The sequence below is a fragment of the Bombina bombina genome, chromosome 2, assembly GCF_027579735.1.
Source record: "Bombina bombina isolate aBomBom1 chromosome 2, aBomBom1.pri, whole genome shotgun sequence".
In the NCBI taxonomy this organism is placed as follows: domain Eukaryota; kingdom Metazoa; phylum Chordata; class Amphibia; order Anura; family Bombinatoridae; genus Bombina; species Bombina bombina.
The window spans coordinates 549,644,785-549,672,625 of record NC_069500.1 but is presented as its reverse complement, the minus strand read 5'-3'; the positions used below and the strand labels follow the sequence as shown (position 1 = coordinate 549,672,625).

At 37.5% G+C, this 27,841-nt stretch overlaps 1 protein-coding gene across 2 annotated transcripts in view; it reads left to right on the top strand.

The window, feature by feature from the left end:
* LRRC2 (leucine rich repeat containing 2) overlaps nucleotides 1-26,543 on the top strand; it is a 738,808-nt gene extending 712,265 nt beyond the window's left edge. For both annotated transcript variants that reach the window (XM_053702403.1, XM_053702404.1), the window contains exons 7-9: nucleotides 14,205-14,357; nucleotides 15,547-15,683; nucleotides 20,504-26,543. In XM_053702403.1, the coding sequence (XP_053558378.1) occupies nucleotides 14,205-14,357; nucleotides 15,547-15,683; nucleotides 20,504-20,553 (340 nt within the window). In that variant the 3' untranslated portion in view covers nucleotides 20,554-26,543. The remainder of the gene's footprint in view (nucleotides 1-14,204; nucleotides 14,358-15,546; nucleotides 15,684-20,503) is intronic.
* The last annotated feature ends 1,298 nt before the right edge of the window (nucleotides 26,544-27,841 follow it).

The following is a 27,841-nucleotide window of genomic DNA, read 5'->3' as shown; positions in this document are numbered from 1 at the left end:
ATATTCACCATAGGAGTGTAGGTCACTGTGACACCCAGATTTTGTATTCTATGGGAGAGGCAAATCAGTGTTTCAGAAGTTTTTAATTTCTGACCTCTCTTTACCTGTAAGGGTAACAGAAATTTATCAGCCCCAGCAGGAATTATAACATCGCTAGATACCTGCATATTCACAGCATATGGCAATTGCTGGTTTGATTTCAGGGCTGCATTTTCATCCTGAAATACTTCAGGGTCCCCCTTTAACCTGCTCCAGAGGCAAGAATTAATCAAATCTATTTGTATGGCATATCTATGTAAGATATCATTGCCAATGTATATTTGATTATGGGGAGTATTTAAAACTAAAAACAGGTGCTTCACTGACTTATTACCGATAGAGATAGATAATAAGCACTTAGCTGTGATGTTATAGCTTTCAGACCTGTCATCCAGGCCGTTGACACTGTGGTCTTGGGGAGAAAGATATTTAATCACTTTAGGTTCAGCTATTTGCGCTAATAAACCTTCGCTTATATAGCTAGCTTCCTGTTTTAAGTTTATTTTAGCATACTTGGTTTTACCAAGGTCATGCACTTGTATAGGGATAAATAGATCCTCTTTAACTCTCTCAATCCCTGTGAGGTATTGAGTGTGGCCTCCCCCCTTAGGGATTTTATGATCCCCCTTGTGGAGTGATATGGTTAATACATCGCTATCTAGGGAAATATTCGCTATCTTTCCAGGCGATATTTTAAAAGTATTACCATCAGAGCCACTAAAAGGAGTCTGATCATCTATTTGTAGAATAGTGATTTCAGGTGTAGAGTTATTCCTGAAATGAATCTCCACAGCATCTGGTTTCTCTTCCACCACGTGACAGCTGTATCGGGTGCGAGATATACCAGATTTTTTATAATTGATAGGCCGTTTAACTTGCGACCAAATTACATTATTTATGCAATCAATTATGGTGCTTAATCGTTTCAGGAGATCACTACCAATAATTAAACGATCAGTTGGCAGATCCACTATAATGACAGGGTGTCTTATGACCCTGTTCCCCAATTTAAATTTTAACCAGGCAGTACCGTAGACTTTTAGGGAGTCACCCCCAACACCTATTAGAGAACCGTCAAATTCTCTTATTTTGGGTTTGTGGGGTGTTAGCTCATTTAGCTGTGTGTAGTACCTGTGGGATAAGATAGTTGCCTGTGACCCAGTGTCAATTAATCCCCTGATAGGGTTGGAGACTGAATCTTGCAGCTCAACTAGTACATAATATCTTCCTGCAGTTTCTATCATTTCACACATAAAATTTGCATTCTTCTACATCTGTGGGTTTCGCCACGTTTTACCTGGATCCGCTGTGTCATTCGATGCAGAGGAAATTTCATACCTACCTGTTTCCCCTATGACAAGGTCAGCTGGGTTCTTGTGTACTGCATCTGTGGAAATAATGTTAAGAGAACACTGCAGAGGAAAAGTTTGGTTAAATTTTCCCGGCTGATGTCGCTCATTGTCACAGCTAATTTGTCCGTTTCCGGTCTGTGGGGAGATAACATGATTAGTATCATTGATATTTATTACTACATTTTGTATATCTCTCCCCTCCCCTTCAGGTGATACTGCAGTATTTATGACTGTGCCTGTGGTCCACTGCTGACCACTGGCTGTACCCCTAAAAAAGTATTGTTCGGTGGCTGAGCCGTAGGTTTTTGACTCATATTAGCGATTTGTTCGCTCAACCGATTTAATTGGGTAAACAGCATATCTACCTGATTGTACAAGTTACCTCTACCCCTGGGCCTATCTCCTGGTGCCCCATTGTACTGATTCCTGGACCATTGGGTTCCCTCAGAATCAGGGCCGCTATTTCTATTCTGGCGTGGTTGCCCCTGGGGTTCAGCTTGTTCAGCATTAGTACTTTGGGGAGCATTATATACCTGGGGTGTCTGGTTACCCTGAGAATATCTTCGCCGCCTATTGTATCTACCCTTGCGCGGATACCAATTATTTGGCGAGTATTCTCTTTGTGAGTAATTATTCACCTGATTATGTCCCCCACTTTGGTTATAGTCTCCCTGCGCCTCAACCTGTGTAGGGGGAGGGGCGGAATTAAACCTCTGTGGAGATGGCCTGTTTTGACTGGCCACCTCTGCATAAGTCCTCTTGTTAGACTCCAAATTGAGGGGGCTAGGTGACACCCTAGTTTCTGCCACAATTTTGGGTTTTGGCTCCTTTTTAACCCCCTGCTCACTGGACTGCTGAATAGAGTATAACTTCGTACTCTCTTTGATCAGCCATTCCAATGAGCAGTCCTCATCAAAATCTCTAGCTAAGTTGATTTTGATGGGTGTAGGCAGTGCTTCAAAAAATAAATTTACAAATTCTGAGCCATCAAATTTGGGATTATCTTCAGCCATACTGTACGCATTTTTCAATACAGAAAGGAATTTGATTGGACTCTGATTCGCACGACACTTTAAACCATATACCGCTATTTTCGCAGCAGTTTTAGTGCGATATTGCCCGAATTCTTTTCTGCATTGTCGTTTTACCCCATTCCAGGAATGAATATTCATATCCTTTAATGAAGCAAAGAATTTGTGATGCTTACTGTCAAATACCCAAGGCAGAAATTCAATTTTCAATTTCTCACTTGTAACATTCATTATAGCTAACGCATTTTCAAAAGCCTGTAAATGATCAATTACAGATGTTGTTCCCTTATTGGAGAATATGGGTACTGCGCGTTGTACGAAGGTGATTATTTTATGGGAATCATAGACTTTATCAGACTTATTTTGGGATTCTCTGTTAGAGTTTCCCTCCCCCGCATCAGCTGCGCTACAGCTGTCTTCTGGATTTACATCCTGAGGGGATTGTCTATTTGGGAAATCTACTTCTGACCCGTTAGGGGTCATTTGTCTATGTTGTTCTATATATTTTCGTACCTCGTCCCTAACGCGTTCGCTAAAGGAGTTAGCATTATCTGTATTATTCTCATTGCTAATATAGGGGTTTTCATTATGGCGATATGACCTTTTTACATCGCTTAATTCTCTCTGGCTTTGCGCAAGCTGTTTATTTAAATCTTGTATCTGCGCGATTAAGTCTGTATTATGCTTTTCTAAGGCTGTTAGGTTTTGGGCAAATTCATCCATTTTATTTTTGGCTATTTTTAAACCCTCTTCGCGTCTGCGCGAGGAACGAATACTATTTTCTAGCTCCTGTATTTGCAATCGTTTGTCTGTGACACAAAACGACATTTCGTCAATTATGCATATTAAAAGGGGCCAGGATTTTAGTATTAGTTCGTCTCGCTTTTTGGGAGCTTTGCATTGATTAATCATTAATAATTCCTGGAAGAATTCATTCTCTTCATTCCACATATTATTATTAACGGTAATATTTTTAGCCCTAGTTTCAAGCGTATCCATAAAATCATTTAATTTACCCGCAATATTAAACTTCCCTTTAAGGTAACTTAAGATATCTTTCTTAAGGACCTGACCTTTAGTAATAGGTATGGTTATGGGACCAATTTCATTGCTATGTATAGAATTAAATGAGTCACTTCTGGCTACAGACATTATTATATTGGTTTAGTACTTAGTTAAACTAAAACGCTAATACAATTTTTGCCAATAAAAAGAGAGAAGGAAAAATTTTATACTTCAAAAAAAATATTATTAATTTTGAAATATGAAAAATTAATATTTCGAAATATGAAAAATTAATATTTTTGATTAACTTTGAAAATATGAAAAATCAATATTTTTGATTAATTTTGAAATATGAAAAATTAATATTTTTATTAATTTTTCAAAATTAATCTTTAATAATATTTCAAGATATTAATGTCAATCTCGAAATATGAAAATTAATATTTCAACTTTTCAAAAAAAAATTATATCTTCAAAATATTAATATCGAAATATGATTTTTTTTTTTTTTTTTTTTCTTTTATAATAATTTCTATTTACTTACAAATATATTATATCAATTATGATGGAATATTAATAAATCTCAGAAAAAGTGCCTCCAATTATTATGTCAGTATATTTATGAAAATCTTAGTAGTGCTATCCAAATAATATATAAGTTTATGGCAGGGTTACAAACACAATAAAAAAAAAAAATAGAAACCCTAATTAACCATGCATCTACTAGACCATACAATTAATATAAATACCTGAATTCTTTTATTTAGTTAATATCCATGAACATATTGAACTATATTTGCAATAAAAGGAAACTAAATAAAATTTATATGCGTTAAAACCAACTCTTAAGATATGCTATCCTTCTTACAAAACCCAGAACAATATACCTTCACAATTCAGCCTTATTTATTTAACACAATGGGACTAAAAACCTTTAACATCCAAGCAATACAATTCTAAACAGTGTTTATAAAACAATAGGATAATATATATATTCTGCTATTTAACTGCAATTTATCCTAATACAAAATTAACTGACAATATCAGAACTTGCATAGATGAGTTACTTGGTCAATCAGACGCAGATTTAAACAATATATATATATAGGCTGTGAAATGCTAACTTGAAAAAAAAACAAAAACACACTGCTTCTTTAAATCTATTAAATACAAATTAACTATGCATATAACTTATCTTACAAAACCTTGAATACGTTACCAAAGTAAAAAGCAGTCGATATCCAATATTCCTTGGTAGGAATTATTTTACCTCAGATCACCAATAAGTGTATATCGCAATCAATGAGAAGGGTAGATTAGCTTTGCTCAAGTAAAGTGGTATCTCACGCCCAGCAGGAACCAGTTACAAGTTTTAGCTTCAGCAGAAAATCTGTCCCTTTCTCTCCATTGCATTCACTTTTTATTTGGTTTTCCATCATTGGTAAATTGTGGGTGGCCCTGCAGGAGCTGACCTTCCCATTAGTTATCTGGGAAGTCTAAATCGGATTGGCCCTTGGAAATTTCATTTTTAACAGCCAGAGAGAACCTTCTGGCTGTAGTTCTCGCAACATAACACCAGGTGGCAGCACAAACAGACACAGCAACATTTGAAACAACTTAAGTCAGTATTTCTATGAAATGGTTATTAATTTTATCATAATTTACTGCGACAACTATTCATAATATTTGTTTTGGATAAGTTATATCTTAATGAATTTTCTGATCATTTTGATATGAAACATCACATATATCTAACATTATATTAAAATAATTTATATTTCATTTAGCCTAACAGAAAATTTATATCTCAGTCATATCACATCAAAGTAACTTCCATATCTTCATCTCACTATATTTTAAGAGATGTATTTAAAACTTTATAAACATTTGTTTCACATTTATATGATATGACATTTCATTTCATTCAGGCATTCCATCTCTTTCTAAGTGCATAGATTGATGCTCATGATCAATGGTTGTCTGCAATAAAAATAGAAATAATTATTAGAGATGATCCAAGCATTTATATGTCTATGGTCCATAAGTATTTATTTATATTCTTAAAAACACAGAGGCTAAGTAAGATCTTTCATGTTTTCAAAACATATATATATATATATACACACATATATGCACATTCATTTCTATGTAGATTTGAGATTATCTGTCTGAAAAATATAAGCAAAACAGAGGTTATTACACATTTTTGACTGACTAAAACAGTTACCTCCCAAGCTTAGCAAATATCCATGTAATAATAGAGAATTAGACAATTTTCAATTTCTATATTTAATACATTCTGAGGCATGCATTCAAATAGAAAAAAAAAATTAATTGATGTCTATTTGCTGCCTGCTTATGTGAGCTTCCAGAGTCACACCTTAGCATTTGCCTGTGTTTTTCAAGGCCTCTACTGCTCCACATGGGGTCAATCCATGAGGATTTGTAAAAGTCTTTAAAACAGCATATTTCCTGTTTAGCCAGCAGTGCAGATGTGTATTTGATAATTAACACCTATGTGCATAAAAGCTGCCTCTCCACGACCCTGATCAGCTCCAAAAGGGTAACCCAGACATTTCGTCTCCATATATTTGCCTGTATCCTGAAACTTTGTTATATTTTAGTTCCTTGCTAAATTATACAATTGCATAATTTAACATATTGAGTGTGTGAGATCTCCCAGAGATAATTCTTTGTTCTCCTTTCAGCCAAGAATGTCTCCTGTGCAATTGGAGTGGGGGAGATCTCCTAGAAACAATCCTTTGTCCTACAGACCATGTTCACATCCACAGATCTATCAAATAAAGACAAATATACCTCTATATATTATTTAATAATATTTCAAATACCTTGACAACCACCTCGAAACACTGACGTACAGGGTAATACCTTGGTCGTTAACAACCGTTTTTTGTAGGACGTACCCTGTACGTCGTTGGTCCTTAAGGGGTTAAGCCAATCAAATACAAAAGTACAGACACCATCCCTTTAAGAACAAATCAGCGTATACATCACACTCATATTGAGATAAATTAAATTAATATTTATTAGGGCAATAAAAGCAAACAAATTCAACTGAGCCTATATCAGGGATCCCTGAATAAATGTTACCGGTATAAATGTTGCAAAATATATCATAGCCATGTAATGTCACACAACGTAATCAGCAATCTGTTAAAGTTCCACCTGGAATAGTGAATAATGTACCCACAACATGTGTCAGTTCATATACTGTAAGTGTAACAAAACAGGGCTAAGTAAGCCTCTCTTCTTAGTGACAGGGAATTCACAGTATAAATCACTGCAGCATGTAAACAGACCAGCGGTCCTACTAGAGACCAAGCTCACAGGACCACCAGATCTTCTGCAGGGACTCACCAGCTCTGACTTGGTATAGGTTAATATGCAGGTCTTCTTACCCCTTATGCCAGGACCGGCTTTTTCCAAAACACACTGACTCTGTGTGTCCGCCTCCAATTTGTGATGTCACTGGCTGGGTGTTGCTGCTGCTTTTTTCCAAGACGGGTGTCCCATAATCAGGATAAACATGATGCAAATTCGTGTTGTATAAATATTGGTACCAATACAGTTCAAGTAGAAAGTGTCCCTTTAATCAGAGGAGAGGAATGGTCTCAGTGAACAGAAAATAAACACACTATTTAGTTGCTCATAGTGTGCCTATCCAGCTTCCATGGCTATGATATATTTTAAGTTGCAACATTTATACCGGTAACATTTTTTCAGGGATCCCTGATATAGGCTCAGTTGAATTTGTTTGTTTTTTATTGCACTAATAAATATTAATTTGATTTATCTCAATATTAGTGTGATGTATACGCTGATTTGTTCTTAAAGGGACGGTGTCTGTACTCTTGTATTTGATTGGCTTAATTGTGGGTTGCAGGACTAGGTTTACTGTTAGTGCTCTCTTTGATTTTTACAGTAAATACATAGTTAAAGACTTATTAAATATGAATATTGCATCAACATGATTTTTCATGTTTTCATCTACAATTAAACATTTATATATACATACATTCTTGTATGAGCTATCTAACACCTGAGATCTCATATCTTTGAGCCTTTATAACTTTTTTGTGCAATATTGTTTTAAAATCATTTTTAGCAGATAATATTATTATGAGTCTATCTCTACTTCATAAAGTATTTTTATGTGTTTTGTGATACTTTTTGCTTGCGTAACAGTTAACAAGAGCTCTGAGGTCACGGTAGTCATTCTATTATAAATCACAATTGTGCTCACTCATTCAAATTTACAATGATGGGTGGGAGTGGGCGGGCAGGAGCGGTCATGATGGGGGCATGGCCGGGCGAGAGTGGGCTTGGTCGTGAGAGAGAGAGCGCAAAAGAGAGCGGGAAGAGAGAAGGGAGAGAGAGCAAAAGAGAGGGGAGAGAGAGCAAAAGAGAGGGAAGAGAGATAGAGCAAAAGAGAGAGAGAGCAAAAGAGAGGGAGGAGAGAGCAAAAGAGACAGAGAAAGAGAGCAACAGAGAGGGGGAGAGAGAGAGCAAAAGAGAAGGGGGAGAGAGAGCAAAAGATAGGGGGTAGAGAAAGAGAGCAAAAGAGAGGTGAAGAGAGAGAGAGAGCAAAAGAGAGTGGAGAAAGAGAGCAAAAGAGAGGGGGGAGAGAGCAAAAGAGAGGGGAGAGAGAAAGATAGAGAGCAAACAAGAGGGGGTAGAGAGAGAGAGAAAAAGAGAGGGGAGAGAGAGAGAGAGAGCAAAAGAGAGGGGAGAAAGAGAGCAAAAGAGAGGAGAGAGAGCAAAAGAGAGGGGGGAGAGAGAGCAAACGAGAGGGGGTAGAGAGAGAGAGAAAAAGAGAGGGGAGAGAGAGCAAAAAAGAGGGGGGAGAGAGAGGGGGGATAGAGAGAGTGAGCTGGGGGGAGAGAGAGAGCAAAATAGAGGGGGGAGAGAGAGCAAAAGAGAGAGGGAGAGAGAGAGCAAAAGAGAGGGAGAGAGAGCTGGGGGAGAGAGAGAGCTAAAAGAGAGGGGGGAGAGAGAGCAAAGGAGAAGGGGAGAGAGAGCGAAAAATAGAGGGGAGAGAGAGAGTAAAAGAGAGGGGGAGAGAGAAAGAAAAAGAGAGGGGAGAGAGCAAAAGAGAGGGGGGGGAGAGCAAAATAGAGGGGAGAGAGAGAGCAAAAGAGAGAGAGAGGGAGAGAGAGAGAGCAAAAGAGAGGGGGAAGAGAGCAAAAGAGAGGGGGAAGAGAGCAAAAGAGAGGAGGAGAGAGAGCAAAAGAGCGGGGGACAGAGAGCAAAAGAGAGGAGGGAGAGAGAGCAAAAGAGGGGGGGGAGAGAGCAAAAAAAAGGGGAGTGAAAGCTAAATAGAGGGGGGTGAGAGCAAAAGAGAGGGGGGGGAGAGAAAAATAGAGGGGGAAAGCGCAAAAGAGAGGGGGGAGAGAAAAAGAGCAAAAGAGAGGGGGAGAGAGATCAAAAGAGAGGGGGGAGAGAGAGAGAGCAAAAGAAAAGGGGGGAGAGAGCAAGAGGGGGAGAAAAAGCAAAAGAGAGGGGGATGAGAGAGAGAGCAAAAGAGAAGGGAGAGAGAGAGCAAAATAGAGGTGGGAGAGAGAGCAAAATAGAGGGGGTAGAGAGAGAGCAAAGGAGAGGGGGAAGAGAGAGAGCAAAAGAGAAGCGAGAGAGAGCAAAGGAGATGTGGGGAAAGAGAGAGAGCAAAAGAGAGGGGGGAGATAGAGAGCAAAAGAGAAGGGGGAGATAGAGAGTGCAAAAGAGAGAGGGAAGGGAGAGAGAGAGAGAAAAAGAGAAGGGGGTAGAGAGCGAGCAAGAGAGGGGGGAGAGAGCAAAAAAGAGGGGGAGAGAGAGAGTGAGCAAAAGAGAGGGGAGAGAGAGCACAAAAGAGAGGGGGGAGAGAGAGAGAAAATGAGAGGGGAGAGAACAAAAGAGAGGGGGAGAGAGAGCAAGAGAGGGGAGAGAGAGAGAGCAAAAGAAAAAGGGGGAGAGAGAGCAAGAGAGGGGGAGAGAAAGCAAAAGAGAGGGGGATGAGAGAGAGAGCAAAAGTGAGGGGGGAGAGAGAGTGCAAAAGAGAGGGGGTAGGGAGAGCAAAAGAGAGGGGGAGAGAGAGCACAAAATAGGGGGAGAGAGAGCGCAAAAGAGAGGGGGTAGAAAGAGAAAAAGAGAGGGGGGAGAGAGAGAGCAAGGGGTGGGATCGCTGTACTGCAAAAAATGGCCTGTGTATATGGACTTTAGGACTAGTATTTTAACAAAATATTTTTGTATGCTGAAATCCCTGTCTTTATATGTGAGATTTGATAGTACTGTCAGGATCTTTTACATATAGAATTGAAACTCAATTTTGTTTTTTTATTATTATTATTATACTTTATTTATGAAGCGCCAACATATTCTGCAGCGCTGTCCATGGATACAATTCATTTAAATAAAATAATATGACTAGTAAGAGACAGGACAAAATTTACAAACACATACAGGAGGGATTGAGGGCCCTATTCCCGTGGGAACTTACAATCTGGTATTCCTTGCAATGGGCAGTTAGAAGCTAGATTTAAATAAGTTACACCTAGATTACGAGTTTTGCGCTCATGTTTTAACGCTGAAAAAATTGTCCATTTCAGAGTTAAAACAGCAATGCAGCCATTACGAGTCTTGTCGGTATAGCTGTACCGCAAGCATTTTAGCCTGTAACGCAACGTCAGTCCAGCACTCAAAACAATTAAGTTTTTTCATGGAATTCCCATAGTGCTGCTATTACGAGTTTTGCGGTGAGGCTAAAAAGCTTGCGTCACAGCCTATATCGACACAATCCATACCGCCATCTGAGACCAGTTGTTATGAGTTTTACGCAACAAAACTGTTACACAAAACTCATAACTAAAGTGTTACAAAGTACACTAACACCCAAAAACTACTTATTAACCCCTAAACCGAGGCCCTCCAGCATCCCAAAAACTATTAAATTTATTAACCCCTCATCTTCCGCTCCCGACATCGCTGCCACTAATAAAATGTATTAGACCCTATTCCGCCGCTCCCCGACATTGTCGCCACTATACTAAAGTTATTAACCCCTATTCCCCCACACCACAACATTGCCCACACTATATTAAATATTTTAACCCCTATTCCACCGGTTCCCGACATCGCCACCACTAAATAAAGTTATTAACCCCTAAACCTCTGGCCTTCCACATCACTACCATTAAATAAACCTATTAACTTCTAAACCGCCAGCCCCCTACATCGCCAAAAACTAAATTAAACTATTAACCCCTAAACCTAATAACCCCCTAACTTTAAGTTAAAATTAGAAGATCCCTATTTTAAAATAAATAAAAAAACTTACCTGTAAAATTAAAAAAAAAATAAGTTTAAACTATAAATTAAACTAACATTACTATTAGACTAAAATTAAAATAACTATAAATTTAATAAATTAAATTACTCATTAAAAAAAAATAACACTACTAAAAAAATTAATCTAGGAATAAGGAATGAGAGCTGCTTAAATCCTATTGGCTGATTTGAACAGCCAATAGGATTTTAGCAGCCCTAATTCCTATTTGCTGATTTAAAATTTTCAGCCAATAGGAATGCAATGGTACAGTATTAAAGGGGTACCTTGCATTTGAATCCTCAGTGTGCGGCGGACGATCGCATGAAAAGGACCTCCATGTCAGATCGATGGACCTCCGCCTGGACCTCTGCTTTGGACCTCTGTCTGGACATCTGCCTTGGACCTCCGCCTTTGACCTTCACCTGGACCTCCGCCTCTGTGCATCGACCGCCCCACCTCCGCAGGGATGAAGAAGATGCTGGTCCCTCGATAGATGAAGATGGAGCCCCCTGAATGAAGATGGAGCCTCTGGGATGAAGATCGTTCAAGCCGGTCTTCAGCAACTGTGAGTACCTAAAGAGGGGTTAGAGTTAGGTTTTTTTAAGGTTTATTTGGGTGTTTATTTTTTTTTTAGATTAGGGTTTGGGCTTTTCTTAAGAGCTGAATGCCCCTTTCAGGACAAGAAAAAGAGCTGAATGCTGGGTTTGAGGGGGTAGGGATTTGTAATGTTAGGGGGTGTTTGTTTTTATTTTTTAGAAAAAGAACTGATTTATTTAGGACAATGCCCTACAAAAGGCCCTTTTAAGGGCTATTGGTAGTTTATTATAGATTAGTTTTTTTTTTATTTTGGGGTGTTTTTATTTAAAAAGGGGTATTAGAATAGGAATGATTTTTATTATTTTGAATAATTTGTTTGTTATTTTGTGTAATTTTTGTTTTCTTTTTGCCGTGGTTTTTTTTTTTTAGAATAGCCATTTTTTTATTTTTAATGGGCAGCAAAAGAGCTGAATGCCCTTTTAAGGGCAATGCCCATACAAATGCCCTTTGCAGGGCAATGGGTAGATTAGGTTTAACTTTATTTTTACTTTTAAGGGCCCTTGGTAGTTTATTATAGATTAGGTTTTTTTTATTCGGGGGTGTTTTTTTTGTTGTTTTTTTAAACAGGGTATTAGAATAGGAATATTTTTATTGTTTTGGATAATTTTGTTTGTTATTTTTTGAAATGGTGTTTTTATTTTTAGTATTTTTAGTATTTTTTATTTTTTGTGATGTTATGTTTTAGTGTAAGGCAGCTTAGGTTTTACTTTTATTTTACAGGTAAGTTTGTATTTATTTTAACTATAATACAATACAAACTTACCTGTGAAATAAAAACCTAAGCTAGCTACAATATAACTATTAGTTATATTGTAGCTAACAGGTTTTATTTTTATTTCACAGGTAAGTTTGTTTTTAGTTTTAAATAGGTATTATTTAGTTAATAATTGTAATTTTAATTTAGGTCTATTTTAATTATGTTAAAGTTAGGGGGTGTTAGGTTTAGGGTTATGGTTAGGGTTAGGTTTAGGGTTAGGTTTAGGGGTTAATATAGTTTAATTTAGGTTGTTGTGATGTGGGTGGCTGGCGGTTTAGGGGTTAATATGTTTATTAGTGGTAGTGATGTGGGAGGCCAGAGGTTTAGGGGTTAATAACTTTATTTAGTGGCGGCGATGTCAGGTAACAGCGGAATAGGATTTAATATAATTATTATAGTTTGGCCGATGTTGGGGTGTGGGGGAATAGGGGTTAATAACTTTATTATAGTGGCAGCGATATCGGGGGTGGCAGATTAGGGGTTAATAACATTATGTAGGTGTAGGGGGCAGCGGATTAGGGGTGTTAAGACTGGGGTTTATGTTAGGGTGTTAGGTTTAAACGTAACTTTTTTTTCCCCATAGACATCAATGGGGCTGCGTTACGGAGCTTTTCATTCCGCAATCGCAGATGTTAGGTTTTTTTCTAACACTCTCTCCCCATTAATGTCTATGGGGAAAGCGTGCACGTCAAAGCAGCACTTGTATTTTGTGTGGTATGGGGCTCAACACAACCATATCGCACGCACAATCTGGCTTTTCAAAAAGTCGAAATGGCAGTGATATGGAGGGTGAAATAATGCAACTTTTGTTGCGTTCGTTTCGTACCATCTATAGCGCAAAACTTGTAATCTAGGTGTTAGTTCTTTGTTCTAATCAGAGGCTGTAAAACACTGGGTAGTATTGCCTTATTTACAGAAAAGCGTAGGCAAGCTGAGAATGAAGGAAGTATCAATAATGAATGCACATTGCATGTTTTTTTTAACTATGCTTAAGGGACAGTTTAGTCAAAAATAAACTTTCATGATTCAGATAGGGCATGCAATTTTAAACAACTTTCCTATGTACTTTTATCATCAATTTTGCTTGGTTCTCTTGGTATTTTTAGTTGAAAGCTAAACCTAGGAGGCTCATATGCTAATTTCTTTGCCCTTGAAGACTGCCTCTTATCTGAATGCATTTTGACATTTGTTCACAACTAGAGGGTGTTAGCTCATGTGTGCTGTATAGATAACATAGTGCTCATGCCCGTGGAGCTACCTAGGAATCAGCACTGATTGGCTAAAATGCAAGTCTGTCAAAAGAACTGAAATAAGTGGGCAGTCTGCAGAGGCTTAGATACAAGGTAATCACAGAGGTAAAAAGTGTATTTATATAACTGTGTTCGTTGAGCAAAACTAGGTAATGGGTAATAAAGGGATTATCTCTCTTTATAAACAATAAAAATTCTGGTGTAGACTGTCCCTTTACTTTGCAAATGTTAATGGAAGATTGAGTTTTATATGTAATGTCCTTCTAATGCCTCAAAAATATCAACGTGACTTTTAAAGCAGAACATAGTCTACTGTTCACATATTTTGGGATCAAACATGCTCTGTTACCTGTACGTTCATATTTTACAAAATCATAGAATTTGGATTCCTATTATTTCTGTCAATTGCAATTAGGCAGACAAAGACAAAAACTGTTGACTAGAAAACTTAGGTTTTCTATTTCTTTATCTTATACTTTTCGCCAGCTGCAGGACTGAGACAATTGTTTGTGCACAAATAGAATCTGATTGTAAGAAACTTGATAAATAGCTGAAGATTTTAAAGCTGTAACGATTAGCATAACAACATCTAACTAGAAAATTATACATTTCAAGTAAATAGGCCACTAACAAGTTAGAACATGTAGAGTTTTTTTTTTTTGTGGCATTTAAATGAGTTGCCTATTTTTAGAAGCATTTAGCATATTTCACTTAGTCTTATAATCTGCACATTATAAATATTTAACTCTTCACATGTGCCATTCTGTTTTAATGCTGCTTTTACTTCTTATGTATTTGTATTATTTAAGAGACATTCATATAAATGCCATTGCTGTTTTAATATGTTTATAGGTTGGAAGAACTGAAGACCTTACTGCTACATAAAAATGAGCTAACCTATCTTCCAATGGAGCTGACCAATCTTTGTAAATTGAGATTGCTAGTTGTCAGTGGTGAGAGTTTGGTTGAGATACCCTCTGCTCTTGTAGAAAATCCCTCTCTAAAGTAAGTTGTTAGAAACTTAAGATCTCAAGAAACTGACACCTGCACTAATTGAACATATATTTTCTGAAGCTCCAATATCAATTCACTGTTTGCTTCTGTAATTATTGAAGCTGCATTTTAAGCCTCGCTTATCCTTCTTTAATTGATTGGTAGGTTAAACTCAAGTTTTCAGCTACACATACAGTATATTAAATGCAAATATTCTGAGTGATATGAAATTTCCTTCAGCTCAAACTTGTCACTATTTATTGATGTTCACACTATGAAGAAAAAGGACAGTAGATAAAATTGATACATCCTATTACTTTATGCGCATCAAGGAGAACCTTCCTAATTTTTCCTAGTTACATGCATCTGTTCCACAAATCACATCATGACAGGAGTGGAGAGAAGCCAGTTAAATAGCCTTGATGTTCTGTGCTTGTTGAAAATACAATTAATTGATCAACTGAAGCATAATGTGAACCTGATAAAGAAACTCATATCACATTTAGCATATGCACAATATACTGTACATGTGTATTCAAATATTCATTTAAACAAGAAAAGTTATATTTATCAAACTCATAATTATGTGGATTATTATATAATTAAATACTTTGATTTGAATATTAATATTTATATCATAGTTTTAGTTATTTTTTCAATAAATATCAAAATATAATAGCAATAATTATCTTATAAATTATCAATCTATAACTTGTGTGTGTATATGTGTTTTAGTGTGTGTTAATATTGCAATTATTCAAGTTTTATTTTACTTTAAAAAGAAAGAAAAAACTCCTCTAAAAGGGTTCATATATTATCACTTTTCAAGGGTCATTAAAATACATATTTTACTGTAAAATTGCTATTTTCCTTGAGTATGTTATAATTGATGAAACTATAGTCCTTTTGATAAATGGAGATCATTGTATTTCTTAATTTTGGCAATATATTTTACATATTATTATATTACGGTGGAAGATATATCTTCCACCATAATGTAATCATATAACAATAATATGTAAAATATATTGCCAAAATTAAAAAATACAATGATCTCCCTTTATCCAAAGGACTATCGGTTTTATGAAAAAAAAAAAAAAAATATATATATATATATATATATATATATATATATATATATATATATACATTACACTCTAAAATTGGTCTGTAATGGTTTTTAACAATTCATTTTACTTAGGTACGTAAAACTTCTTGATAGTCCCATTGATGGAAGCTTATGTTCAGATGTTGAAAATAAAGATGAAAACAACAGAGAGCGTCAACAGTTTGAGAAAGAATTCATGAAAGCTTACATAAAGGACTTATCTGAAAGAGGTACACATATAAATTAATATAGGTTTGAGAATTTGTTTTACTTATTTCAGTATCAGTTACATAGACTATTACCAAATAATCTTACTAGTATTGTGATTTTAGTGTAATTTTTTATATACATAAAAAGAAGAAAACAGAGGAGAGTGCACAACAGGACTGTAAGTGCATTATATTTAATAGAATTGACAATAAAAAAAAAACGTGAGCCCAATCCCCTTTGTGGAACTACTCACGAGAGTTACCCTCAAACATATGAGGTATGTATAGTGTAAATGAGTGGGATCCTCCCGGATCGGATTACTGTAGAAACAATATCCCAACAATGTCACAAGGAAGCCCTGAAGTTCAGGATCGCAATCCCGGATACCAAAGGGAATATACTGTTCCAATAGCCGCCGGTAACAGTTTCTCTCAGTTGCTGCAATACAGGTTTTGCCAACTCCTTCTTTCTCTCTCTCTCTCTCTCTCTCTATATATATATATATATATATATATATATATATATATATATATATATACTTACCTGATAAATAATTTATTTCATAGTGGTGAGAGTTCACAAGCTCCAACTTCTGGGATTAAAATATAGTCCACTAGGAGGCAGGCAAAATTCCTAACACACCAAAAGCTTTTAATCCCTCCCATTTCCCTGTACTGTTCAGTCTAATGCATTGCCAAGCAGAGTAGAATACAAGATAACAGGAAAAAAACAACACATGGAAAATGAGGTGCAAGCCTGAACAAAATAAGTACAAAAATAACATGACAGTCTCATTTACTCTCTCCACCATGAAAGAAATGAATATATCAGGTAAGCATAAATTAAATTTCATAAGGTGGTGAGGGTACATGAGCTGTAACTTCTGGGATTTAACACCCAAGCTGTGGAGTCCACAATACCAAGAAAGAGTAGGACAAACAAGGAAGACAGGTGCATCATTGTCCAGACACTGCAGCCTAGAGAACTTTCCTGGCAAATACAGCTTTCAAGGAAGTAAAAACTTCGAAATGGTAAAAGAATGAAGAAAAGACCAAGTTGCAGCCTTGCAAATTTGTTCTACAGAAGCCTAATTTACGCCCATGAAGTAAACACAAACCTTGTATAGTGAGTTGTAATACCAAGTGGAGGAGGTTTCCCCCATCTCCATGTAAGCTTTTCGTATTAACTGTTGTGACCTTTATGCTGACCTGAGTAATGAACAAATAAAACTGAAGATTGTCTAAAACCTTTAGTAGCTCGAAGATAAAACGTCAAAGCTCTAACTACATCCAAATTATGTAAAAGTTATTCCATAGAATATTTAGGAGTCGGACATAACGAAGGAACAACAATCTCTTGGTTAATGTCCTGAAAGACATTTTACCTTAGGTAAAAAACCCATAGTGAGTCCTGAGAACTACCTTATCTTGATGAAATATAAGGAGCCTCAAAAGAAAGAACAGAAAGCCAGAAGAAACAAAACCTTTCACGTCAACAACTGAACATCAAGATCATGCATAGGCTCAAAAGGAGAAACCTGCAAAACTCTGGAAACCTAATTGAGATTTCAAGGAGGAGACTCCAGCTTAACAGTCTAATGAGAGCTTGAACAAAAGGCCTGAATGTCAGATAATCTAGCTAACTTTCAATTGAAGAAAACATAAAGAGATTAAATCTGGAACTTTAAGGAACACTAACTAATTGACCCTTATCCAAACCATCCTAAAGAAATTGAAGAACCCTTGGAATTCTAAAAGAATCCCAGTAAAATCCCTCAGTATCACACCAGGATAGAAAAACTTTCCACACCTTATGATACATCTTTCCTTGCTTGTATCAGAATATTGATGACTGAATCAAAGAAACTTCTTTGACGTAAAACTAAACATTCAATCTCAAAATTGTCAAATTTAGAGCTCAGAGATCTATATATATGAAATAACTTTGAGACAGTAAATATTTTCTTAACAGCAGGGACCCAGGCAGAAAGCTGGACATCTGAACCAAATCCACACCCCAAGTCCTGCAGAGCCATGCTAAAGTGATCACAATGACTAATGTATTTAAAAAATACTCCTGGGAAGCAGAATACTGAAGTTGAAGCTGCTGGGGATCCTGAGATCTAGCACAGTATCTTGCTAGATTGTGATTCAACCAAAAGGCCATCTGATCTATGTCTGGTAGGTCCCACCTGCACACAATCTACTGAAAAGAAAGTCTGATGATTGAGAAATTTCCCATTTTTTACACCTGAAATGTGAATGATTGAAATTATGCAGTGATTCTGTTCCACCCAGTGCAGAATGAAAGACACTTCCTTTATAGCCAAGGAACTTCAAATTCATCCCTGATGATTTATATACGCCACCAATGTGACATTGTCTAACTGAAACCTGCTTCACAAGTGACCAACTCGGAAGAGTCCTGAAAATCGTTCAGAGTTCCAGAAAATTGATTGGTACCAATGCCTCCTGAGGAGACCAAACTCCTTGCAATTTCTGAGACCTTCAAAAGGCCCCTAACCTGACAGATTGTAATAAAAACTATCCAGGGTGGACAAGGAAAGGAAGCCCCTTGGAAAATAGATTGGTGATTTATCCACCAAAAGGAGATTGTCTTGTCCAAGCAGATTGTCTGTGACAACTGAATGTATTTGCCATTCCACTGCTTGATCATGCTGAGCTGAAGAGGTTGGAAATTAAATCTTGCAAATGGAATGGTATCTGAGGCTGCCACCCCCCCATTACACCTATTATGTATATGCACTTAACTACAGAAGGATGAGTCAAATGTTGTAGATTTGCACAAGCTCTCTGTACTTATTATAACTGTAACTGTAGTTATTCTGTAGTTTGGTCTGCGGGCGTCTGTGAGGGATAGATGCATGAAGACTGAGACCACTCCCATAAAAGTGGACCTGGTCTGAGGAGTCAAAGAACTCTTTGGAATGTTGATCTTTTATCCATGACTATGAAGAAACTGTAAAATAATAACAGTATGTGATTTCGCCAAATGTAAGGAATGGGCTTGGTATAAGGTATCAATTAGATTATCTTAATATGTAGTTGGAACCAGTTGCACAGGAAAAGAGCAGCTTTCTGTTATCAGGAACCCAGAAAAATAATCCATAGACAAGCCAAAATTCAGGACCAGAGATTCAGTCAAAAGCCAGGTATATAAACAAAGAGATGAGACAGATACAAAGGTCAGCGCACAGTTCAAGAATTCAATAGCCAGAGAATCTGTCCAGTAAATGCATATCTTAGTAAAGGGGCAAGGCAAATTGCGTGAACTTTGTCAAGGTCAGGGTGCAGGTAGCAGGTCAAAAACAGGTACACTTGGTCTTCACTGTAACAATAACCAAACACTGAATGGGAGTCTGAGAGTGCCCTTTAATACCTCCCATTAGGTCTTGGTGCTAAAAGACAAGGTCAGAGGTCACTACCACTGAGGACATAAAGAGGAGTACTAACTAGCCTCATAAACGAAAGAAGGAGCCCAGAAAGCAGCACAAGATCCAAGAAGCCAGCCGCAGCTTTTGCAGCATAGGATTCCCCCAGAGCAACTCTCCTAGCTTTTCTGGGCCTATGGCTAGCGTGAGCCCCAGTGCACTGAAGCAGCCGACTGTTTATGTTCACAGCGCAGTTCAGACCACATTGTGAAGGAGCCAAGGTATGAGTGACTTCAATTGCGCTTATCAAACCTATGGACTAAAATATCGTCCAGGTGTGGAGTAACTGAAATTTGCTAAAATATTATCACAAACAACAAGACTATCAGAAACTTTCCAATAAAGTGTCCCTGTTCTCATAAGTACTGCTTAAGTACCCTGTGTGCTGACCCATAATCAGTCCCCTTGCTGACGTTCACCTAAATGTACCTACTATAGCATGTAGGCTGTGTGAGTGCTGATGGTGCTTACCTGAAAGCACCCTTGCCACTGTGCTTACCCAGCTACAGGAGTCATGCTTCTAGTAGCCAATCTTATCTAGGTTAGGCAAACTAACCAAGGATCTGTAGTAGGAGATACATTGACGAGACCAACAGGAGGAGGCTGCGGGATCAAATCACAGCAACGACTGAGGCAAACTAGTGACAAACTCTGCAAGAGAATTACAACTCACTGCCTATGGTACTCCTTGACACACCTCTGTCCTATTTTCGGTTCTCTGATGGGCAAATGGGCCTCATGCTAGTTTGAGAACCCCTGTCAACGCTGAATCTTGAGCACCTCATATTTTCAAATTTTTCCTGGGGAGGTATAGGTGGTAGAGATTATATTTTTTTCGAGTGTTGAGAATTTTGTCTGCCCCCTAGTCAACTGGAATTTAATCCAAGAAGTTAGGTTTGTGGATTATCACCCCCTTATCAAAGAAAAATGTAATACAAAGTTATTCTTAAACAGACTTTTTTTTCTAATATGCTGCAGTTTAATTAAAATTAGAAGTCACTAGTTCTATTCAGTATAATCGTGGGGTTGTACAGGGAAATGATACTGAGTATTGATCAGGTTCTCTAATTTTATATCTTAAAATGATCTTTGAAAACATAACTCTTGCTAATCTGGCTATGATGAATAGATCATATTGAGAATTTACCTAGGCAAGTTTCACAGAGTAACTGGGCCACTGATTATCTACTTTTATTCAACTTCAGATGTCCTCAAATTATGGTGCCTTCTACCAACATTCCATACATAAACATGTATTTTACTTAGATAAGTATCTGAATCCAAGGATAAAGCTCCAGTCAAATCTGGCACAATTCTAAAGCAGAGTACAATTAAAATGTTAAAATTGGTTTGTATACTAATACATCATTTATTTATTTTCTATTTCAGAAACCACGCCCAGTTATACCACAAAGGTGTCATTAAGTCTGCAGATATAACGATTTAAAAATGATGAGTGAAATACAAGTGTTCCTGGTAAATGGCTGAGTTCCTATTGAACAGTTATCTTTTCAACAATTTTCACATGAGTTATGTTTCATTGACATACTGAACCTTCGGAGGAGATTTTTTTATTTATTTTTTGTTCACAAGTACTTTATATTAAGCATGTTACATTTAGAAAACAAATGAAATTAAAAAAACCATAATAACTTTTTTTTATAAACATATACTGTAATTTCAAGTCTATTTTTTAATGCAGACAATGGGGAATATTTAACAATGTGCGAGCGGACGTGATACGGAGTAGCGTATCATGGCCACTGTACATCGCTGCCCATCGATAAATGCCGACATCATACGCTGTCTGCATTTATCATTGCACCAGCATTTCTTGTGAACTGCTGGTGCAATGCCGCCCCCTGCAGATTCTCGGCGAATCGGCTGCTAGCAAGGGGTGTCAATCAACCCGACTGAATTCGATTGGGTTAATTTCTGTCTACCACCTCAGAGTAGGCGGACAAGTTATGGAGCAGCGGTCTTTAGACTGCTGCTGCATAACTTCTTGATAACTGAAGGCTCACCAGAAACAAGGGGCCTCAAGCTCCATACAGAGCTTGAGAAATATGCCCCAATGCATGGAGTTTTCACATTCTAGTTAGAGTAAGATGACTGATATTTAAATATTTTTATGGATTACTAAGAATGTCTTAATAACAAAAAAAACCCCAGAAAAACAATGACATTGTCTTATAGAAACCCTGGTATATTGCTCACTAAAAACCATTACATTTGGGTACAATAAGTTAAAGGACCAGTTTACTCATGGCTAATTGGGTTGATAAGCAGATATAACTCTTTAATAAAAACAAAAGAAGATGACAAGCATAATAATTATAATGATGATTATTTAGTTTTTTACCTTTTTTCACTACTCCCTCGCCCTCTCCGCTCCATGCCCTGGACCACACAGACAAAAGGGCTGTGCTAGAGTGCGTTTGTTTCTCGCCCCACAGCCAATCAGAAGTGCTTAGTAAATTTTATGCAAATGACCTAAGGATTACAATGCGCATGCACATTCTGTCTCATATGCACATCCTATTCTACAGTGCGATGACGCTGGTACACCAAATTGCATAGCAGAGATATGTGCCAGAATAAAAAGTAACAGTTGTATCAAGCTGTGTAAACTTGGATGCGGCTGTTACTTAGCACTGAGTACTGCAGGCTGTGAAAGGATTGGGTGAAGAAAATACAAAATTACACTGGCACAATATAAACATTGTTTTAATAACCCCACAGAATAGGCTATTTGTTAGCAGGTGAAGCAGCAATGTATGATGCTTCTCTAATAAACTACACATGCGCACAACCTGCAGCTACATGCATTGAGATCAAGGAGAAAACTGTCCACTGTCATCGTAGGGGCCGGCGCATGTGTAATGTGCTGCAGGGAGAGAGACCAAATGGCCATTTGGCCAGAAAATATTGTTTGGGGTATGGAAAATATTGTAAAAAATATTGTAAAAAAAATATTTATAAACATAGGAAGTGATATATACTTATTGCCCAACACCAACATAATTAACTATCAGCTAGATTACGAGTTTTGCGTTATGAGTGAAAAAGCATCGTTATGCTTCATAACGCTGCTTTTTCCCTAACGATGCTATTGCAAGTCTTGTAGGTATAGGTGTACCGCACACCTTTTTAGCCATCATGCAATGTCAGTACTGCACTTTTAAAAAAGTCCTTTTTCAATGGGACTTCCATAACGCCGGTATTACGAGTTTGCCTGGGAGGCCAAAAAGTGAGCGGTACACTCTATACTGACAAGATCCGTACAGCCATCTAAAGTCAGTAGTTATGAGTTCTACCTTACAAATCTGTAGCATAAAACTCATAACTAAACTGCTACAAAGTACACTAAACACCCATAAACTACCTATTAACCCCTAAACCGAGGCCCTCCCACATTGCCGCTCCGGACATCGCCGCCACAATTAAAATGTATTAACCCCTCTTCCGCTGCTCCCCGACATCGTCGCCACTATAATAAACCTATTAACCCCTAAACCGCTGCCCGTCTGCATCGCGAACACTACTTAAATATTATTAACCCCTAATCTGCCGTCCACCCACGCCGCCACTATAATAAACATATTAACCACTAAACCGCAAGCCCCCAAAATTAAATATACTAAAGTAAATTATTAACCCCTAAACCTCTGACCTTCCATATCACTACATAAATATTTTAACCCCTAACCCTAATGTAACCCTAATTCTAACCTTAGCCCTAACATAACCCTAACCCTAACACCCCCTAACTTAAATAAAATTAAAATAAATCTAAATAAACCTTACAATTATTACCTAAATAATTCCTATTTAAAACGAAATACATACTTACCTGTAAAAAAAAACCTAAGCGAGCTACAATATTACTAATAGTTATATTGTAGCTATCTTAGGTTTTATTTTTATTTTACAGGTAAATTTGTATTTATTTTAACTAGATAGACTAGTTAGTAAATAATTATTAACTATTTACTAACTACCTAGTTAAAATAAATACAAATTTACCTGTAAAATAAAACCTAACCTGCCTTACAATAAAATCTAACATTACAATCAAATCAATAAATTAAAATAATCAAATACAATTATCTAAATTACAAAAAAAACACTTAATTACACAGAATAAAAAACGAAATTATCAACAACAACAAAAATCTAATAGCCTTATCAAAATAAAAAAGCCCCCAAAATAAAAAAAAACCTAGCCTACACTAAACTGCCAATAGACCTTAAAAGGGCCTTTTGCGGGGCATTGCCCCAAAGATAACAGCTCTTTTACCTGGCAATAAAAATTACAAACACCCCCCAACAGAAAAACCCACCACCCACCCAAACCCTCCAAATAAAACTCTATCTAAATAAACCTAAGCTAACCATTGCCCTGAAAAGGGCATTTGGATGGGCATTGCCCTTAAAAGGACATTTAGCTATTTTACGGTGCCCAAACCCTAAGCTAAAAATAAAACCCACCCTTAAAAAAACACTAACCCCCGACGATCCACTTACAGTTTTGGAAGAACGGACATCCATTCTCATCCAGCCGGCAAGTCCTCATCCAAGCTGGCAGAAGTCCTCATTGAAGCCGGCAGAAGTCTTCATCCAAGCGGGCAGAAGTCTTCATCCAAGCGGCCAGAAGTCTTTATCCAGACGGCATCTTCTATCTTCATCCATTCGGCGCAGAGCGGGTCCATCTTTAAGACATTCGGCGCAGAGCATCCTCTTCTTCTGATCGTTGCTGCAAAATTAAGTTAACTTTAAGTGACATCATCCAAGCTGGTGTCCCTTACATTCCAATTGGCTGATAGAATTCTATCAGCCAATAGGAATTAAAGTGGAAAAAATCCTATTTGCTTACCCAATCAGCCAATAGGATTGAGCTTTATTCCTATTGGCTGACCCAATCAGCCAATAGGATTTAGCTTGCATTCTATTGGCTATTCCAATCAGCCAATAGAATGCAAGCTCAATAGTATAAAGTACAGTCAGTACAAATTAGAAATCTGAGTGCAATATCCATTATAAATCTAGGGCTTTCACAAAATAGGTTAGGGGACACAACAAGGATAAAGCCTGTTGTGAGTACAGTATGTTATATAAAAAGCTTAAGATAAATGTTCCTGAAGTATAAATCCAGAAACCTCAAGTTTTTTTTTAAATAAATTATACCAGAAGACTTCTTGTACAGTTATATCAGATAGGTGCACATTCCTGAAGATCTCATAATGGGGTGGTTTGCTACTGATGGGGTGAATAAGCCGATGTATAAAGGCAACTGTGAGGAGAGGAAGGAAGGAGAGAACATTTTTTAAAAAAAGGGCAGTTGTTGTAATCTCTCTAGCCAGGGTGACCAGGTCTCATGATAGAAGTCAACTTTATCAAGAGCCCTGTGGGAGTACAATTCTGTTTGATGTATTGGACTGTGGAAAGGATTTGAGAGATGGGTGGTGGGTCTTTAGTTTTCCACAATCTTGCTAAGGCTAGTTTGGTAGTCATAAAGAGGTAGATTGTTAGAGCTTTTCTGGCCGGGGTCATATTTGGGCATAGTAGATGGAGTAGGGATGCCTCTGGACTAAAAGGTAGAACAATGTTTAGTTGATTAAGGATTCTATACAGCCTTCGCCAGAGAGGTTGAACCCTGGGACAGGGCCACCACACATGCAAGGTTGTGCCCAAGTGTCAGCATTCATGCCAACACATAGGGGAGTGAGTGCCATACAAAAATAAATTGAGGATGTGAGACAAATTCCCAGGCAAAATGTATTGGAAGATAAAGAGGGGAAAGAGAAAAAGAAATCTAATAGATTCATCTTTGTCAGTCAGTATTCAAAATTGAAGATACTGATGGGGGTGAATAAGCCAATGTATAAAGGCAACTGTGAGGAGGGTAAGGAAGGAGAGAATTTTTTTTAAAAAAAGGGCAGTTGTTGTAATCTCTCTAGCCAGGGTGACCAGGTCTCATGATAGAAGTCAACTTTATCAAGAGCCCTGTGGGAGTACAATTCTGTTTGATGTATTTGACTGTGGAAAGGATTTGAGAGATGGGTGGTGGGTCTTTAGTTTTCCACAATCTTGCTAAGGCTAGTTTGGTAGTCATAAAGAGGTAGATTGTTAGAGCTTTTCTGGTCGGGGTCATATTTGGGCATTGTAGATGGAGTAGGGATGCCTCTGGACTAAAAGGTAGAACAATGTTTAGTTGATTAAGGATTCTATACAGCCTTCGCCAGAGAGGTTGAACCCCGGGACAGGACCACCACACATGCAGGGTTGTGCCCAAGTGTCAGCATTCATGCCAACACATAGGGGAGTGAGTGCCATACAAAAAGAAATTGAGGATGTGAGACAAATTCCCAGGCAAAATGTATTGGAAGATAAAGAGGGGAAAGAGAAAAAGAAATCTAATAGATTCATCTTTGTCAGTCAGTATTCAAAATTGAGTAATAAGATACGTAAGATAATTTCCAATCATTGGCATATATTACAGACCTGTAACCCTGAGGTAATGGAGTTTAGAGAGCCACCTATGCCTGCCTTTAAAAGAGGCAGAAATCTGAAAGATTTATTGGTACATGCTGACATTGGCCCTTCGAAAGCCATAGTACAAGGTTATAAAGGCAAAAAGAATTTTGGTTGTTTTCCATGCCTTGGCTGTTCCAACTGTAATAACATGATTATAGGCCCTTCATTTAGTCACCCCAGTACGGGTAAAAAATTTGACATCAGGGTACACTATACTTGCAACACTGACTTTGCGGTGTACTACATTAAATTCCCATGTGGGATGGGGTATGTTGGGGAGACCACCCACTCAGTCCGTAAATGGATACATCAGCATAAAAGTAGTATAAGAACAAAAAAATAGATGCCCCTGTTGCCAATCATTTTTTATCTGCTGGGCACAATTAAACTCAGCTAAGGTTTCAAGTATTGGAACAAGTAGGACACCTAAGACGAGGTGGGGATAGAAATAAAAGGTTAAAAATAAGAGAGGTCCTTTGGATCAGTAAATTAGATACCCTGTACCCTAGGGGGATGAACAAAGAGCTAGATTGGTGCCTTTAAGGGGTTACACCATATAAATTGTGGTGATTGGTGTGATTCTGTAATGCATAATTGTAATGTGTTCTAGGAAAATTATGTCTATTATATTACTTCAGTGGACATTTTTGCTGATTAATTATTTATTGTATGTTGTTATACCGACAATAATATTCTGTAATTGCGATATTTCTAATGACCACTAGATGGCATTTACAGGTATGATGTATGGTGGGAGTGGTCTATAAGGGTATTTAAGCTCTATTAACTTTAGGTGTAACCATGCATGATTAAGGACTAAGTCCAAAATTTTGCTATTTTGTGGTCTGGCTTTGATACTGTGCAGTTTGCACGAATAAATATGTTGAAGATATTTTGGTGGTGCTGCTTTCTTTTTGTGATTTATATTTGTTTGGGTATTGTGCAGTACCCATGAAGCTTGCACACCTTCCTGATCCCAGGTGCTGGAAACCTTTTTGGACTTCCCTAGATGCATGTGTGGTACCTGAATCCGAAATCCAGTGTGTCTCCTGAAAGAAAGCTATATCTGTCTTGGACTTCCGAAAGAGGTTCAGTAGCAAGCTGCATTTCGTGGGAGAGTTGAGGCCTTGGGTGTTTATTGTAAGAAGACGTAAACCTTCCATTCTGAAAAGAAAAAAAAGGGAAGGGTAAAGGGGGAAGGGATGGGAATGTAAACGGACTATCGACCCAGCGAGATTCAATTGCCTAGATAATGGGTATACTGAAGTATCAGTAGAGATCTCAAAGGTATATTAGATATAACTATACTGCTAATAGTATATTATGAGTAGAGGTGAATCAGCGGTCCAAAGACACTTTGATATGGGCAAGGGGTTAAAGGAAAGGATAAAGGAGAGAGACGGAGTATAAGTAATGCAGCCTCTGTAGAGGCTAGGTATATTGTTATGGTATAGATCAGCAAGAGCAAGCAGAGTGGGAGGGTGGGTTTTGTGTAGTATGTAGTAGAGAGTCAGAATGAAGGGGGAGCCAGTGGGGGGAACATCCCCCCAGTTAAGGAGTGAAATATTAGAAGGTTAAGAAAGTTGTGAGAGAAATTCCTGTAATCTTATGGGGTGAAGTAGTTAGTCAAATGGAGCACAGAGTCTATGAAACTTTGAATTGGCAAAACAAGTAACAGTGGAGTGACATGTGAACTAGAAATGTGCTATAATCATTCTATAAAAGGAACTAGGAGACCTTAACAAATTAAACGATAAAACACTGCATAATAATATTAGTGAATAGGATGGGAGAGGGTATGTAGTATACTAGTACGTGTAGAACCTAAATCAATTGTAACCAGTATGCCAAGTTCTATAAACGTCTGAAAAGTAAAACAGTTACATAGTTCTGGTTAGCTATATTCTTAAATCAGTGTTAGAATTCCTGCTAGCACTAAATCTAATCCATCAGGCTAATGTTAGGAGTATAAAGGTGCCGTTGGGTAGCCAACAATTATTTTACAATAGCCAGATGGGTGACGAGTGAGTGGGATATGACTTGTTTAAATACTATTATCATTTTATGGGTATAACTTATTACACACTAAAGAGTTAACCTTTTGTAGGCATAGCATTCAAATTATTTTAATAGGTAGTTACAGGGTGAGAATGTGAGAATCATTCTAGATAAATCTAGAGTGAAGTCCAT